This window comes from Bos indicus x Bos taurus, chromosome 26 (assembly GCF_003369695.1).
Source record: "Bos indicus x Bos taurus breed Angus x Brahman F1 hybrid chromosome 26, Bos_hybrid_MaternalHap_v2.0, whole genome shotgun sequence".
Lineage (NCBI taxonomy): Eukaryota > Metazoa > Chordata > Mammalia > Artiodactyla > Bovidae > Bos > Bos indicus x Bos taurus.
In genome coordinates, this window is record NC_040101.1 from 27,364,201 (window position 1) to 27,381,862 (window position 17,662).

Genomic DNA, 17,662 nt, shown 5'->3' on the forward strand with positions numbered 1-17,662 from the left:
CCCACCTTTGGAAGGCTTTCTGGCCAGTGGCCCAGGCTTTTAGAGATACAGACCTTGGGGCCACCAAGACCACATCCAGTGGGCTTCCATGGCTCCTCAGCCTGGAGCCCCTGACCCTCCCCTACTTTTGCTGGACTTCAGTAAGCAGGGCTGAGCAGTCCTGGTGTAGGAAGTAGCCCATGGCCATTCAAGGCCAGGCAGAGGCTGGCCAGCCAGAGCATCCTCCCAGGAGAGAGGGCAGGAAGGCAAGCATCCCATGCCCCTCTGAGGCTCAGGCTGCCAAATGAGCTAGGTCCCCACGTCGTGCCTGGACCCCCTCTGGCACTCCAGCTTTCACAGCCACCTAGATGTACTCAGCCCACCTAAGAAGTTTTTCCAAAGGCCCGTAGCCAGAGGCCTCCCTTTCTAACTAGCTGTGCCACTCATTTGGCGTAAGCCTCTGCACCCACCAGTGGGAGCGCAGCTGAGCTCCCAGCCAGAGGCAAGAGGTCTGGGCTTGGGGTGAGGGATGGGCAGACCCAGTTCTGGGGAGCTCAGCACAGCCCCTGCCATCCTCCCTTTAGCCCCTAGGTGGCGCCGCCCCTCCACAAAGGTTGCACACAGGTTCAGATCCGGCTCAGCGTTTTGGAGCTTCACGGACTTCTGCAGCTCCTGCTCTTGACAGATCCAGAGACCTGCAGTCACGGAAGGGCAGTGGCTTCTCCCTTTCGGCTTACAGCGAGGGTCGCCTGGCATTCTGGCCTCTGCTGTACAAGCCCCAGGCCATGCTCCAGCTACCTCCCCCTCCCCTGCCGTCTCCAGGGGGTCTTTTCTGATTGTTGGCTCCCCTCCAAACCAGGACACCTGGCCCTCTTCCTCCACACCTCCATCACCATCACCACCCGCCCCCGCCACACACACACACCGGCCCGCCCTTCCTCCCCGCCTCCAGCCCTCCATACTGCACAGCACAGCCCTCAGGCTGGTACGAAATCACCTTTATTCACAATCACGGTGATCCAAGTTCACAAAGGAGGCAGCAACTACCCTCACACTAACAGAGACAATGGGATGGATGGCTTCTTCTCCCTGACCCTCAGGCCATGCAGCCCCTGCACTTGTGAACTTCCCTTGCCTCTGGGATGGGCGCCCTGACTGCTTGGGGCCACCACCAGCCCCATCTCACCCCACTCCCACAGAAGAGGTCTACGGGGTTAGTGGGGAGCAGAGGCCCATGGCAGAATGGTGACTTCCCAAAGTTGCCCTGCAAGGCAGGTACAGACAGGGCCAGCCTGGCATCATGACCCCCCTCCCTGTGCTTCCCACCACCCCACCCCATAGCAGCCACCACCAAAGAACCCCCTGAGAGTCACAAAAAAAGTCTTCCCACACCCCCAACAATCATTTTACAGAGGTGGCAGCTGAGGCTCAGAGCGACTGTGACCTGGCCAGGGCCACACAACTGGTCAGTGGCCAGGTCTAGAATCCCATGCTCTGCAGGCCATGTAACAAAGCAGTCTCCAATGGGCGTAAAAAAGAGCCATCTGAGGGGACAGAGGGCTGGAGGCTCGGGGAGACTTGCCAGGACTCCGAGAGCTGGCCCCAGCCCGTGGCCTACCAGGACAGGTGTGCGGGGCTGAGATGACTGTAACCTAAGACCAGCTGGGGGTACCCCCTCACTCCAAAATCAGGATCAAGAACCTGGAGGTGCTGGGACCCACCCCTTCTCCTTTCTCCTGGGGGAGAGAGCGCCTACAATGACAAGACCTGCTGGCCTTCCCTCCCCCAGCCTGCCAGACTTTTCCATGTCCTTACAGAGTGGGGAACTCGGGCCTCTCGATGTATATGAGCCAATTACGATACCCAGGCTCCAGCCCAAGAAGAAGAGCGTTCTGTGGCTCCGGGTGATCTGCTAGTCCCAGGGCACTGCAAAGGTTCTGCTGTCCTCTCTAAAAAGTGGACACAAGTTGCCAGAAGGCATCCCGACTCGGCCCCTTTTTATGGAGTTCTATTTCATGGTAAGCAGAGCTGGCTATGCACTCATGTGCTGGAGTTCAGGGCAGAGTTTAAGTGATGACAACCTCTGCTGGCCCCTCCAACCAGGCACTCCACCTACTAGGGCAGCCTTTATAGGAGTCTGGGGGGTGGGAATTCACTCCCCCCGCCCAAACTAACCCCTACAAACCCAATAAATAAATAAATTAAAATACAGGAAAAAAAAAAAGCCATTCTTGCTCCAGGAAGTCCTCTACTCCCAACCCAGGATCCTGGCCTCTCCCAGGGATGCTAAAGCCTGACAGAAGACCTCCCCTGCTCTCCAGCCCACGCCAAGGGGCTGCCCCCAGGCAAGAGCATCCCCGAGCCCACTGAGGCAAACAGGCCACGACCAGGAAGGGGTCCTCCACGTCTCAACCAGGCCAGGGGGCTAGCAACCCAGAACCCAGAGGCTTCCGTGGCCTGTCTGTCCACCCATCCAGGGTGAGTGGGCAACAGGCACAGCACAGAGGCGGCAGCCCTCCTGGGATGAGAGGGATCCACTGGCCGTCTTACCCTTGGCTGCCAGGCCCAAGGGGAAGGGAAAGAAGGAAGGAGACAGTGGGGGAAGGTCAGAGAGTAAGGCAGCAGCCCAGGCTGTGCACTGCTCAAGGGCAGCTGGCTGAGGGAGAAAACAGAGGCTGAAGTCCAGGGCCACACTCCACTAGCCAGGCCACGTGTCTGGACTCAGGGCCGCATCTGCCCAGAGGATGGGACACACTTTCTAACGTTCACAAAGGTGCCACACAGGCTAAAGAGACCTCCTGGGAATCTACCCCAGGCAGGAAAGGACCAGGACAGGCTGAGATCCCCCCTCCCCCCGCTTTAGCCCCTCGGCCTGCAGGGAAGAGCTGAGACTTGCTTCTGCCCCCACCTCCCAGCCTGACTCCCCTTCCTCCCCAGACCTCAGGGGCTGTTTCCCAAGTTTAATGAGAAGGGGAAAGAATTTCCAAAACGAGGAAGAAGAGAAGGGGCCCCGTTGACTTGCGCCTCAGCCGGAGCCGGGCCGGATTCGGAGGAAGCTGGGGAGCGGATGGGTCCGTGACGGCTAGGAGCTGCGGTAGGTCTTGATGATGTCCTTGATGGGCCGGCGGCAGATGGGGCAGCAGGCGTGCAGAGCCTTCTTGAGGCGCAGGCCACAGGCATAGCAGAGGCACATATGGCCACACGTGTAGATGACCGTGTCCACCGCGTGCTCATAGCAAATGGTGCACTCATCGCTCCACGGGCCCCCGCCTGGGGTCACTGGTGATTCGGGCAGACTCACTGGTGAATTGGGGGCTGTTCCTGGGGACACGGGGACAGCAGTGAGGGGGGAGGCACGAACCTGGCTGGTCCCAGGTTCATGAAGAAAGCCCCGGCCTCTCCTCCTCCATGGATTGGGATCAGCCTGTCTACCTTGCCACCCACCTCCTGGGCACAAGAAGAAAGAGGATGCACTCTGGACAGCCCCACTTCCAGCCCCTCCATGCCCAGACCAGGGGCCAGGGTGTCCATGAAGCAATGAGAAGAGGCGGGAAGGATGGAGGCCCAAAACCCACTTGGGGAGGCCCCGCTGAGCTACTCTCTGGTGTTCTTTGTGCTCAAGAAGTCCTCTGGAGAAAGCCACCCAGCTGAGGGACAGGACGGGACACAGCCCAGGAATCACCACTCAACGTGGGTTCACTGGGCCCATCTCCAGCTCCTCTGGAGCCCCGTCTGCAGACCTGCCTCAGCCAGGGTGGAGGGCAGGTCCCTCAGGGTGGAAGGGCTGGCACAGTCACATGGAACCAAAGAGGCCAGCCTACTTACCTCCAGCAGAGCTCCCCAGAGGGCCAGAGCTGCAGGTGCCAAGCGAGGGGTCAGAGAGGCGGATGCCCAGGGTGCTGGGGGAGGTTGGTGTGGAGGCGGGGGAGCAGGGGAGTGATGGGATGCCCCGCTCTGCCAGGATGGTGGAGCCTGCAGAAAGGGAGGGAGAGGGGGAAGGTGGGACCTAGACACTCAGAGGCCCACCTTGGAAAGCTTGAGTTTCCATCCTCCATTAGGTTCCCAGGAGAGAAACGGGTGGTGCAGCCTGACCACACAGCCCAGCCACTAGCTCAGAGACTGACTGAGCCTTTGCCTTAAAGAGCTAACTGTCCAGGGAGTCTCTTGGGGCTCTCTCCTCAGTCCCTTCCTCCAGCCAGCCTTGATTCCCCCCACCCCACCACCACCTATCTCTATCCAGTACTGACCAGTCATACACACCTTGCATAGAAATAAGCAATCACAGAGCCTGGGAAATTATTTGTTCTTTGCCCAGGAATGTAACTTTGTAACGTTTCCCTATTTAAACCCTGAGCTTCCGGAGAGCAGAAAGCCTGACTCACCTGTGACTTTCCCACAGGCCCTAACATAATGCCCTACACACAAGTAAGTGCTCAATGAGATATTTTTTTATTAGTAGTTATTCAGTCTAATTTATTCAATCTAATTCACTTAATAGTCACTGTTTCTAAGAATATTTATTAGCTGTCCACAGGATTTCTCTTAGTAGTGTTAACATGTTTTAAGTGAACTATCATCTCCTTCTTTCAGAAATTTATACCTCCTATTTGCTTTTCTTGCTTTATTGCACTGGTTAGCATTTTCAGAATGATACTGTACGGCATCTTAATCACATTCTCGACTTCAATGATAATGTTTCTAATGTTTCACCATGAAGCATGAAATTGGCTATAGTTTTAGGGTGAAGGAAATATCTTTTCATTCTTAGTTCACTTAGGCCTTCAACAAACCAAAGCACTCTTCTATGAAGTAAATAATCATCCTTCCATACATTGTTACTGATTTGTTTTTCCTTTAAAGTCAGGATCCTCTATCACCACTTTGGTAGTCAAGATGTCCAATTCTCCAAACAGCTCAGGAGCACACTGTTCAGCATATATTAAATTCTGAATGATTAATCTTCAACGCCCACCTTGGCCTACTTCCCTCTGGGGACATTTAAGTCCTGGGGTTTTTGTTTGTTTTTTAAGCTTCTCCTTTGCTCTAGTCTAGTAAGCCTCTTTGAGCAACAGAAGCTTTACTGAAAAGCTACTTAACTATTATTAGATGGTGCTGATGCAAGAGACTATCTTGCCCTTATGTAATATCCTTTATCTGAGGAGCAGTATCTCCTGATGACTGTAGCCAAATATCTTTGTACCTCAGCTTGATTTTTTTTTTTTTTTCTGCACTCTAGTCTGGTTTCTTTTTATTCCACCTTGAATTTTTAAGCCAATTTTCTTCCTTTCTGATGTCTTTTTATCTAGCCTGATTTCTTTTCACTCTTCCCTGACTTATCTTCCCTCAATCCTAATTTCTTAGCACCCTAGTCCCATTTCTTTTCATTCTTTTTCCAATTTATTTTCCGCTCCATCTTCATTTGGTCTTTTTCCAGAGGAGGAAGTCTCCACTGATTTTACCTGATTTCACAAAACTCTCATACACTCACAATTACCAACAGCACCGCATACACAAATACCCATGCATTTACTCACATGTGCCTAGACACGGTATGCCAGTCTTACGGTGTTACTCATGCTTACTCACATACACACTTTATCATGTCTATGAAGTCTCCTGGGGTGAGGTCTAGGTTGGGGGCTGTGAGGCCCAGGGGTCTCCAAACTTGTCTGACCAAATTTGCTAAGGAAGAAAACTTTAGATGCCCAGGACCTAATTTGAAATCTACAGAATCAAAATTTCTGGAGGTGGGATTTAAGAATCTGACACAACTGAGGGACTGACTGAGCCCAGCATCCTGCAGAACACTCTGCGAAATATGGCTTATACAAATCCACGTCACCCAGTCCATTCAAACTCTCCATTCAAAGCCAGGAAGGCCCAGACATCTGCAACCCCATTTCCTCCAAGGCCCAGGGATTCTCCAAAAGCCCCCAATCCAGGCACTGCTCTTCAGAGATACCTGGCCGCTGACACACCACCCTCTTTATCTTATTTAGACACAAAACCGTCCTTAGAGGTAGAGGTCTTCGTTCCCATTTTTTGATAAATGGAAACTGAACCTCAAAAAGTTCATTGCTAGTGGAAACAATTTTTTTCCCCATTTTTAAAAGGCCACAACCACTAGGCAATGTGTATGAGAGCTGTTTATGCACGTGGGCATGTGGGTGAAACCGGTTCTGAGCGTGAAACTCAGTGTTCCCTGCTTTTCTCCCCCTCCCCAGGGTTTATCTGGTGAAATCTGAGAACCATGGACTAATCAAAAGAGTGACTCTGACTAGAACCCATAAGGAGCAGGGTGGGCGCTGTTCCCCCCTACCCAGACAGACTCTGCCTCCAGGGAAGACGAGATGCTAGGCCTGGAGGCGCCAGCTTCAGGATGCGCCTCGAGGGAGGAGGGCACGTGGCCAGGGGCACTCACCAAGGATGCGGATCTGTGTGATGGACCCGTGCAGGCCGAAGAGCATCCAGAGCGGCTGTGAGGCGTCCACGCACAGCTGCATGCCCGCCGCGACGCCGTTGTGGCTGAGGTGCAGCTCTCCGTCGGCGTTGACCACAAGGCCGAGGATGTCGCCGCTGTGCAGGGGCCCGGGCACGCGGCACACGGCCCAGAACTCCTTGCGGTCCACCAGGGCCTCGGGGCTGAAGGGCAGGTCGGCCGGCCTCAGCGTGCCAGGGTCGCACGTGGTGACACCTAAGGACAGCGCGCCGGGCCGCGCGCCGCTCGAGCGCGTGACCTTGACGAAGATAGTCTCGGCCACACGCACAGGCCGACTGGTGAAGACGAGCGCGCGCTCGTCGCGCCCGTGCTCCAGGCGCGCCACCGTCTGCTCGTCCAGGATGCGGACGTGCGCGCCGGCGCGCAGCGCGTGGAAGCGCAGGTCGCCGTCGAGCTGCGGGGGCAGAGCGCGGCTATGCTGCGAGTTGAGCGAGTTCTGCGGGATGGGGCAGCCGGCAGCTGGCGTGCCCTCGTCGCCGTCAGAGCCCGGCACGTTGAGGTCACACAAGCTCACGGAGAGGCGCGCTTCGTCCGCCTCGCGCCGCAGGGACGGCCGCCGGAGGGCGGTGAAGGAGCGCGGGCGCAGGCAGTCTGGGAGCACCAGCTCGCTGTCTGCGGGGGTAGGGGGACAGGGCGACCGTCAGGCGGGCCACAGCCCCGGGTCCCATCGCCTGTGAGTCTCCTCCCACTAGTCGTTAAAGCCGGCACTAGTAAGACAAATCTAGTTTCTAACGGCAAAGAAAATGCTCGGACATTTTACAGGGGCTTCCCTGGTAGCTCAGTGGTCAAGAATCCGCCTACCAATGCACAAGACACAGATTGGATCCCTGGGTCGGATCCCTGGAATGGAAAGGTACCCATGGGGAAGGAAATGGCAACCCACTCCAGTATTCTTGCCTGGAGAATCCCCATGGAAGAGGAACCTGGCGGGCTACAGTCCATGTGAGTTCTCAAAAGAGTCTGACACGACTTAGCCACTGAACAAGAACATCACACATTCTGCAGGACCTCAGACTACCTATCTGCTTAAGCAAAGGATCATCAGGCAGGAAAGACACCAAAACTAAAAACACGATTACTTCTAAATGGTACACTTATAAAAGTCGGATTAAAAAAAATGAACTCCTGGGACCTGGCTCTTTATCCTAGCAGCCAGGATAGCACCTGGCACTCAGAAGAAAGCAGTAAACACTTGCTGAATGCATGTTGATACTCTATGCCTCTGGGAGCCCAGAGGGAACCCTCCCCTCTAGAATACCTCTCTGCACAAATTGTCTCATCTTATAGCAAAAATTAGCTTTTGATATTGTTTCTACCAAAGGACGCTGAGGTGGAGACGCTAAGTGAATTTTTCCAAGCCCTCCTTTCAAAACCAACAACTGGAAAGCAAACCCTTTCTCTTTTTATTCATACACGTAATACAGACTGTATTTTGTTTAAAAAAAAAAAGACAGTTCAGCAAAGAGAAATGGGAATCTCCTGTCAGCCTGCCATCCAGAGGAAAATACTCTTAATATTTAGATGTGTGAGTTTCCAGCCTTTTTTGAATATATTTTAGTTCTCTTTTTAACACAAAAATTGAATCATACTATATAAACATCAGTAGTTTTAAACTTTAACTTTTACAGGTAACAAATCTCTTTGAAAATGTAACTTGTACCTATCTTCTCAGGAAAATGCACATTCTCCCTAAATTCTGTGGATAATTTCAGAGCATCCATGGCCATGGACTCCAGGTGAAGAACTCTGTTATACAAATTTCCTTTTCAAAACTAATTTTTCTATTTATCGTGTCCTGTATACCCTTTTACACTAATAACCATGTTTCTGAGACCGTAATTTCTTAATGGCTGGTTACGTCTGCTTTATGGAGTCCTATAATTTGTAATAAAAGTCATCAGGTGCAATGAATTACTGCTGCATTTCCTCCTTAAAGCATCCCACAGAGGTGTTCCCTTTGTACGGATAAAGCTCGGAGATGTTCTGTGACAACCAAGCTGCAGCTCCAGGGTTAAAGCGTGATCCACCCAACTCCTTATCCCACACCCTCCACTTTCAAGCCATATAGGTTTACCGGATCCTTTTCGTGGGAGGCCCCAAATTTGGCTGGGGCCACTGCTGGCCTTACCATGGACCAATCCCTTCTCAGGAGGCTTTTCTCTGAGCCTCCCCAAGGGAGAATCTGTGCTTTCTCTCCAGGAACTGAGTAAGGATGGTAGGGGTGCTCAGCATGAGAGCAAAGTTTGGAGGAACAGACTGGTAGGGATAGCGAAGCCAGAATTCAGCTCCAGCTGAATCTAGATTTGCTCTCTAATGCCTCCCTATCTTTGCTCTCCCCCAGCTCCTCTGCCCCATCCAGGAACAGTGTTGTTTGGGCCCCAGCAAGGAGAGGGTGCTGAGCCCTCCCCACAAGTCTCCTGCTTCTCTGGAGAAGCCTCTCGAGGCCTGGCTGGTCGGGATTTCCCAGCATCGTGTTTAGTAAGGAGGAGGGAGCCAACCGGAAAATGTGATTATTCCAGGGAATTGACTCTGTGACAGCAATGGTGCAGAGAGGCTGGGGGGCTGCGGAGAGCCAGAGGCGAGGAGGGCAAGACATGGGAGACAATAGCAGCGGGCAGAGGAGGGCTGTGGGCCGACCTGGACCCCAGGCCACAGCCCTGCTCCCCTGACCCCTCAAGGACTCCAGGGACTGGCCCTTGGGGACTCCAAGAGGGTTGGGGACAGAGAAGAGAAGGGATGGAGAAGCAGGGTAAGGAGGCAAGAAGTGGCTCAGAGATGCCCAACCAGGGTTTACATGAACAAGGCTGTCATGGGGGCCACACATACACACCCCATGCTGCTCTTTCCACCCCACGCAACCCCCACACTCAGGACAATCAGGCCAGAGCCCATGGAGCTGGGCAGACCCTCAAAACAGACTCCTGAATGGGGCTGGATGTACGCTCTCCTGCTCTCTGCCCCCACAGGAGTCCTCTTCTGCCTGAATATGCCCACTCCCTCCCAGACAACTCAGGCCATTGCTGAGCTACTCTGTCTTTAAGAAAATGTTTCCTTCTCTTAAACTGAAATCTACCTCCCTAGTTGCTTTTTTGTTTGTTTGTTGAACTCTTAGGAAAAATTAGTTCATTGATCCTGTACCACACAAAATTTATTCAAATTACCTTCATTTGAGTGGTAAGATCACAACAAGAAAACAGGTTATCCTACAACAAACCTTACAAAATCCATCATAAAAGCTTTTTTTTTTTTTCATTATATTACCTATTGTCTTTTTTAGACTAGTATACTATGCAAAGCTACACCGATTAGTAGTTTGCCTATTCCCAAGTTTAGGAGAAATGCTTCCTTTTGACACTATCACGTACCCCATAGGAAAATAAATTCCCTTAACCTAACAATTGCCACCCAACTCACTCTGCAAGGCATCTTCCTTCAAATCCCTCCTCTCGTGTACACAAGATGTCATGCTAAAGCTTTAAATCCTGCAATTGTATTTACAGATCTACACTTAAAAATGAACACAAGAGCTACTACCACCACCACAACAAACACAAAATAACACTCTTAAAAAATTACAAACCAGCTAGATAATATTCTGGTAGTGTTTACAAATTAATTGCTATTTTTGTATGAAAGTACTAGATATTAAAAATGAGTAGACTGTGTATCAACCTAAATAAAATGATCGCTACCCACAAACGTGTACATATAAACACACCCGACACTGTCTGTCAGCTCACGTGCTGCTCTATATACAGTCTACTTTCCAGGGTGCGTTTGGTTATAACCTTCCTGTATTTATACCTACTACCTCTGGGGCTGCCTCTCAGCCCCACACTGAAGACAGCTCTCCTCAGGGAACACTCAGACTCCACACACACCTTCCCACCTCGTAGACAATGAACAGCTCCAGACTCAGTACACTCTCAGATACACTCTCACCAGCTTGACGCAGTGTGGCCATCACACCTCTCCTAATAAGTACTCTCACAACCTGAGAGTGTTTTAGGAGTTTTGGTAACCAAAATCCATAAACTGGTCAGCAAGATAGGAACACAGTCCAGTGCAAGACTCTGAAGTCATCAGTTTGGGTTCCCATCTGAGCTCTGTCATTTCCTGGCTGTATGACCTTGGATAAACAGCTTAAGCCCTCTGGGCCTCTCTTCTATAGTGGTGAAATCAGCATTTCCTTATTAGTATGAAATCTGAAATCCCGTTTGGAAGGGATGCTGTGAAGAAGATGGAGTGGGATGAAGCACTAGAGTGCCTGGCACAAGACGATCCCTAGGGTACTGTGAGCCTTTGCTACTGTCTCCATGCTGCCTGGCTCAGAAGGATATGCGTGGGCCCTGGAGTGATACAGGCCTGGGTTTAAATGTCTGACCCAGCACTTGGCTGGTGGCCTGTGGGTGAGCCACTTTCCTCCAGTCCCAGATCACTCACCTAGAGATCAGGGGTAATAATACCTGCTTTGCGATATTGTTGAAGGGACCAGAGGTAGAGTGCAAAGCCCCCGGCACCTAGATACTTGATAACTTCTGTTATTAGCATTTGCTCAGGTTGAGTTTGTCAAAGTCAGGTCCATGTGCACCCAGGCGACTAACTCTTTGAACCTAGGACTTCGCATCAGTCATAAGCACCCGGGACAGAATCACTGAATGACCTCACTGACTAAAGACCAGGAAGGAGAAGCTTCAAGTGGAGATTAGAGACAAAGGAAGAGAAAGAAGGAGAAACAGCGGGAAAAGAGGAGAAGGGGCAAGAAAGTGACTCCTTTGACCTTGCTTGAAATATCACAGGAGTTGGGAGAGGAGGGACAAGAGGTACTGGGAACCAGCTAAAAACAGAACCCCTGGGGCCACTGCCCAGCCCAAGTATGTCTCCTCTCCCATCCCCTCCACTCCTAGGGTCAGGAGCAGCTGCAAGCTGCCAGCAAGCTCCAAAATAACCATCCCATCAGTGTGCCCGTCTGCGCGAGGCCCTGAAATAGATGAAACCTGAGCTAGAGGAGTGGGTCAGGGCACCCTCTACAGAGGGGACAACAAAGGTCCTGGCAGAATGAGTCCACATCAAGTTGGGGGTCAGGGAAGGGGCCAGGCTCCCAAAGCTAGGGGAGAACACCATGGCCCCACCTCAGCCCAGGACTGCACCCTGGGGCACCGACGGCCGGCCTGCAACCTCCATCAGTGGATGACCCCATGTTTGAAGCAACGAGCTATTTAATCCGGGCCTGGGACATGCGGCTGCCTACTTGAGAGTTGTTTACGGTGGAGAGGTGGCACAGGGCCACAGGAGAAGCTGCAAAGCTGGCTCCCCTCTCGTGGCCCGTTTTGCAAGAAAGAACTTGTCCATCTTCAGCTCCTGCCTCGTCTGGCACCTGGTGCTGGCTTGGCAGATCCCCTGGGCCAGGGCAGAAAGAGCCAGGCCCTGCAAAGGGCAAGGAGGCCTGGGCTTCCCCTCTTAGGGAAGGCACCCGGCATACCCACCCATTGAGCCCTGTGTGCCCAGCCCTGGACAGGGTTTAAGGAGAGACAGCCAGGACCCAGGCCCTGTGGAGCCAGGAGCCCTTGGGAGACTTGAAGCTTGGAGTCATGAAAATTCTCAGTATATCAGGTTAGATAAGACCTTAGAGGAGAATAAGGAAATCTGTTTATCTCTGCCAAGCTCTCACCCAGCCTTGGCTAGAACGCCCCTGGGGACGAGAAGCTCACCACTTCTCAAGGCTATCTATTCCCTGTCTTTGGACACCTGTGACTTAGAAAAAAACTCCTTTCATAGATGCAAGTGTCCCATACCCACTCCCTAGGGCCCACTCTGAGCCTTTTCTTCTTTAGAATAAATCTCCCTGTTAGGATAATGCTGTCCAACTGAGGCTAAGAACTTCTTTTTCAGGGTGAGTCAAAGATGGCATCTCAGAAGAAACAGGATTTGACCCAGGCCCTGAAGGACAAGAGCATTTGGACTGACAGAAGCAAGAGGCACTCGGGTGGGAAAACTGCATTAGCAGATGCCTGGGGAGAAAAGTGTGAGCAAAACCAGCAAGGAGAAAGGAAGGGAAAGGAGGGGGAGATGCCAGGCGGAGGGCATTCGGGCAGCTCTAGCCCAGAGATCTACACGCTGCCAGTCAGTGTGGGATGAGTGGGGCCTGGGCGCTGCAGCAGAGGCTCCTTGGAAGCGGGCCAGCCATCGGTCCAAGTCTTGTTTGTTTAGACTCTCACATCCACAGCACTGGATAATCTTTAACCACGGGTCAGCCTGCGGCCACCCAGCCGGCTGGCGGACCTCTGCTGGCCCGTTTGGAAGGCGCACCAACCCATTAACTGTGTCCATAAACATCCTCCTGCTGGTTCGCAGCTGGCACGGGGCAGGGGAAGGAGCCGGGAGGGTGGGTGCATGGCTGGGATGGGCAAAGAGTTCCTCCACCCTTCTGGGAAGTGCCCTGAGACCCACACCTCCACCCTCTCCATATAAACCCACACCACCTCCACCCTCTCCATATAAACCCAACCACAAGAAAGTTGGGAAAAACAAACACACTTCTGAGGCTCATGGAACAAAGGGCAGAATGTTCCAGAAGCCCTCAGAGTCATAGATTTTTAGATTTACAGAATCTTCAAGCCACGGGATCTTAGATGGATAGATCCCCAGAATCATCTGGTCTGGTGGGTCTCAAACTTTTATTTTTCCCCCAAGCAATAGAATCGTTTGTCCAAAGGAACAGAAAACTCTGGTTGATGTCTAGGAGGTGACCACAGAGCTCGGCCACTCAGCCACCGCAGAGATGCCTCTGTGGAACCCCAGTGCTCCAAGGGACCCAGCTGGAGAACCACAGGCCTTAACCCAAGAAATAATTTAGATTGCGTGGTTTGACTTTTATCCAGACACAGGCACTTGCCCCCCTCTCAATGAGAGGACAGGTTGGGGATTGTCTACTTTGGTGGTGTTTTTAAATTAGATATTCCTTTTTAACCTAAAAACAACAGCCCTTCCCATTTGTATAAACACTTTTATGTATCCGGAAGCCTCACAGACTATCTGTAAGGTAAATGGTGCATGTACAATTACGTCCAAATAACAGAAGAGGTGGGCAAGGCACAGAGATGCTGAGAGACATGCCCAAAGTCAGTGAGCGGCCAAGTGGAGTCTTAATTCAGTCGGGCCTCCTGTTTCTCAAATGAGGGCTTCGTCCCCAGTTCGTCGCCAAGACCCTAGCTCCTCCCCTCCTGGGGCCACCAGGCCTCTCCAAGTTCCCCAGAACTGTATCTTGGGCCAAAGAGGTACTAGATGGGGACACACAAAACTGCCATTTCTGGACATTAGAAACAGCCTGCTATTGGCAATTACATGTGCTTGCACTTTATGGAGGTTCATTCTGGTAGAAAACTAGAGCACACTGTGAATGACGGGATCAAACAAGGCCCTCAAAAGACTTCAGGGAACTACAAGGCAGGCAGACCCACTGTCACCACTAAACAGGACGCTGGGTACCCACCACCCCTCTTGGTCTCTTCCAGGGCCTTTGGTGGCCTATCTGTGTCCAACACATGTGGCTGATCCCTGATGCCTTGAGCTCTTGTAAGCTCTATTCTGGAAGACATAGGGGGCCCAAATCCCCACCCCTGGGGGGCATCTAGACATAATAGGGAGACCAGAGAGATTCCTGTTTACAGAGCCTGGGGAGTAATGTAGCCCATGCTTCTGAGCTCAAGCGCCAGCTCTACTAAGCGGTGTGACCATGGACAAGTTGTCAGACTTCTCTGAGCCTCAGTTTCCTTACCTGCAAAATAGGCACAATAATAACTTTCTTTAAAATGTAATCAAAGACGATCTCTACTGTATTCTTAAAGAGCAGGACAAACACATGATACAGAACCCCTGTTGTGGAGTAGACCTCCACTCGCTTCAGGAAGAGGGAGAGTCAGGAAGAACAGAGTAGTCAGGGGAGACTTCCTAGTGGAGGGGAGGGTTTGGTACGGGGCCTTGATATAATTGGCAGAATTCTAGGTGAGTCAAAAAGAAGCACTGGAAGAGTGTGAAGCAGAAGGAATAGCAAGATTTTTTTTTTTTAACTAAGATGAAACGAAAACCATCAAAGGGAAAGACACCAAGATCAGCATCCTCATCTCTTCATCCCGAGGGCTTGGCTTGGGCCCCTTGAGCTAATATTTGCCTCTCAGCCCCTGGCAGCCACAGCTGAAGGTAAATATTAGTTTAGCCTGGGAAGTGGAAACCCCAGGTGGCAGTGTGGTCCTCAGCCGGCCAGGATGCCTCACGCTCTGTACCACAAGCTGGGCACAGCCAGGATAAGGACCCGACCCCTGGCCTTATCTATAGAGAGGTCCAGGCCTCTCACTGCTGGGCAGCCAGGCTGGCCCACCACCCCAGAAACTGGCACAGCAGCAACCTGGCCCCCAGAAAGCGACCCTGAGAGTCTCCAAACATCCTTCTCCTCAGTAGGCAGATGGGGTCTTTTTCCAAGACCTGAAATGACATCATGAGTCCTTGGGAGTCCCCCCATACCCTAACCCTAACCCATACCCATGGCCTCTTAACAGCCTCCTAGGCTCAGCCACACACATTGTGAGTGAGCAATAAGTCTTCTTACACTGACCTTGGGCCCAGATCAGCTGGAAAGTCTGAATTGTGGGCCCAACCTGGCTTCTGACTAGGGACAATTGGGGTAGGCTCCTTCCCATCTCTGGGCCACATTTCCTCTTACTGAAAAACCTGACAGTAAGAACTGCTGGAAACTCAACTCTCTTGCTGAGTGTCCCCTGTGATACACACACATATCTGCACCTGTGCACACCCACTCTCCTCAAGTCCACAAGCCATCCACAGCCTCCCCACCTAACCCCCTTCCCTGAAGGATCTTTTCCCCAACTGAGTGCCAGTTCCCCATCTCTGTGCCCATGCACACCCCTCCTGTCTGGCCTACACTGTTCCTCCTCAAGAGGTCCATTCTTCCCACCTCCTCTAGTTCCTGACTTAAAACTCACCTCCTACAGGAAGTCCTTCTGATTGCTCCCCAGCTGCACCTCCATAGTTTTATTCTTCAGCCACACTTTTATGCAGTATTGGATTTAGGTCACTTCAGAGCAGTCATATGGTATGTCCCCCAGTGTAAAAACTCTTTCAGGTGAGGGGCTGGGTTTCCAGTTCTAGTGTCCCCTCTGACCACTGCACAGCACCTAGGCTGCAGGAGCATCCTATAAGTGGAATCCGGGCTCACCAGCTTTTGGCCAGGACCCACAGCTACTCTTCCTGAGTCAACACATCTGAGAGGCGCAGGGAGACCTTGAAAACTGGTTTAGGAACTTATCTCTCCAAGTATTAATCACCCCATAAAACTTGTGTTTATTTAGTTGCTGGCAGGTCCTTCTTCCAGGAGGTAGGAAGCTGTTATTCTTGGAGATACCAGCCAGGGCTTGGGCCAGGGCACCCGGAGGGAAGAGGGTGATCTGCTGTGAACTCCAGCATAACAGGGAGCCTGGAAGACCTGAAGCAGCTCTGCTGGGGCCATGGCCTGGGCAGCGGGGAGCCCAGGTGATGTTTAGGGCTGCGGGGGGTAGGGATGGGGCCCCCACTTGGCGGTGTCAACCAGGGAAAGACACCAGCCCTTGCCTCCACCCTTTTGGGGAAGATGGCCAATCTGCCCATGGCCTGCCTTGCAGGCCTACTCTGTGCCCTGGACCCCAGGATGTCTCTAGCCTGAGGAGCAGACACTGGCCAGGCGGGGTTCGAAGGGCTTTGCCTCAGGTTCCAGACAGGTGGGGGCAGGCAGATAGGGCTGGCAGGTAATCTCTAAAGATGAGACACTGATCTAGGGGACAAAGATGAGAACAGGAAAGATAGGCCCGTCTTCAGAGCCACCAAGACAGGGAGTGACTTCTTCAGAGGAGAAACTCAGCGGAGGAGGGAGACAAGGGGAAGCAGAGGAGCCAGGGGGATCTAGGTGGAAGGAGGAGGCCCAGAAAGACACGGATGCAGTGATGTGGCAGAGAGGAGGGAGTGGGAGATGGGCGGATGGGAGCAGAGGGAAGAGGGCGGGGAGGGAAGTAGACCCTGAGACCACACGGGCAGTGGGCATGTCCCGGGGGCAGGGGTGTGGGATGCAGGCACAGAGCAGCAGGCCCACCTCCGAAGATAACCTGGATGGGTCTCTCTCACTCTCTCTCTCTCTCTGTTTTTTTAACAAAAAAAATCAATTTAGGAAGAACAAAATGAGGACATATTTTAATCTGCTAATTCATTTTAGGGGCCATAATCAGTGTTTAAAAATGCCCAGGGATTATGGTGATTTACAGCTGTGACGGGAATCAGCTAGGGCTTTGGCCTTACAGGGTGTACAGAAAGGAGCCTGACGGGAAATTCAAATGCAACTGAAATTACTGCGTGAAAACCTATTTATAGTCAAAGAGGCCAGGTCAGTGCCTGGGCTCTGCCCTGGGTGCGGCCCTTCAGGATCGCTCTTCAGGCCTCTCCCTCAGCCCTGCAGATTAGGAAGCCTCATCTCACCTGGTGTGTCCGTTTTGTCCTCACCCTTGCAGAGCTGTAGGCCCAGCCTAGGCCTCCTCCACCAAGAAGCCCTCCTGAACTCTACCTGTCCTCACTAATTTCACCCTCCACTGACTTCCTGCTGAAACCCCCCAGTGGGTAATGTGAAATGTACCGCTTTGGGCACCAGAATACCCAGTTCAAGTCTCCGCTCTGCCACATCCCTACACACACAAGCCAGGCCTTCCATAGCCCTCAATTTTCTCCCTGCCAAATGGGGATAATAATCACTCCCTCCAGGGCCAGGGGCTGAAAGGGTGAATAAGGTAACTGGAAGGAACCATCTGGGCAGACGGACGAGATCCTGCGACCACAGCATCCAGCGATTTACTGTCCTCGCTTGGGCTCTGCCTGGATCGTGTCTGGAGTTGTGTTTGCTTTGTTTCCCAGTGAGCCTGGGGCTGTCTGTGAGCAGGGCTGGGTCTCCCTCAGCCACCCCTCAACCCTTTCCTTCATCTAACAAGTCACCATCTATCCCCCACTTTCCCCTCCTCACTCTGCAAATATCCTCAGCATGCTCCACACACCAGGCCCAAGATTCCACTCCGGAGAGGAACCTGGTGGGTAAGGCATGGATCCCTCCCTCTCAGAGAAGGGTTTACTCATTTGTTTTTACTTTCATCATCT

General features: G+C 52.4%; 1 protein-coding gene across 2 annotated transcripts in view; it reads right to left on the reverse strand.

Moving 5' to 3' along the window:
• Positions 1-959: 959 nt before the first annotated feature.
• NEURL1 (neuralized E3 ubiquitin protein ligase 1) overlaps positions 960-17,662 on the reverse strand; it is a 74,472-nt gene continuing 57,769 nt past the window's right edge. For both annotated transcript variants that reach the window (XM_027529523.1, XM_027529524.1), the window contains exons 4-6: positions 6,401-7,090; positions 3,805-3,951; positions 960-3,300 (exon numbers count right to left, since the gene is read on the reverse strand). In XM_027529523.1, coding sequence (XP_027385324.1) covers positions 3,062-3,300; positions 3,805-3,951; positions 6,401-7,090 — 1,076 coding nt within the window. In that variant the 3' untranslated portion in view covers positions 960-3,061. The remainder of the gene's footprint in view (positions 3,301-3,804; positions 3,952-6,400; positions 7,091-17,662) is intronic.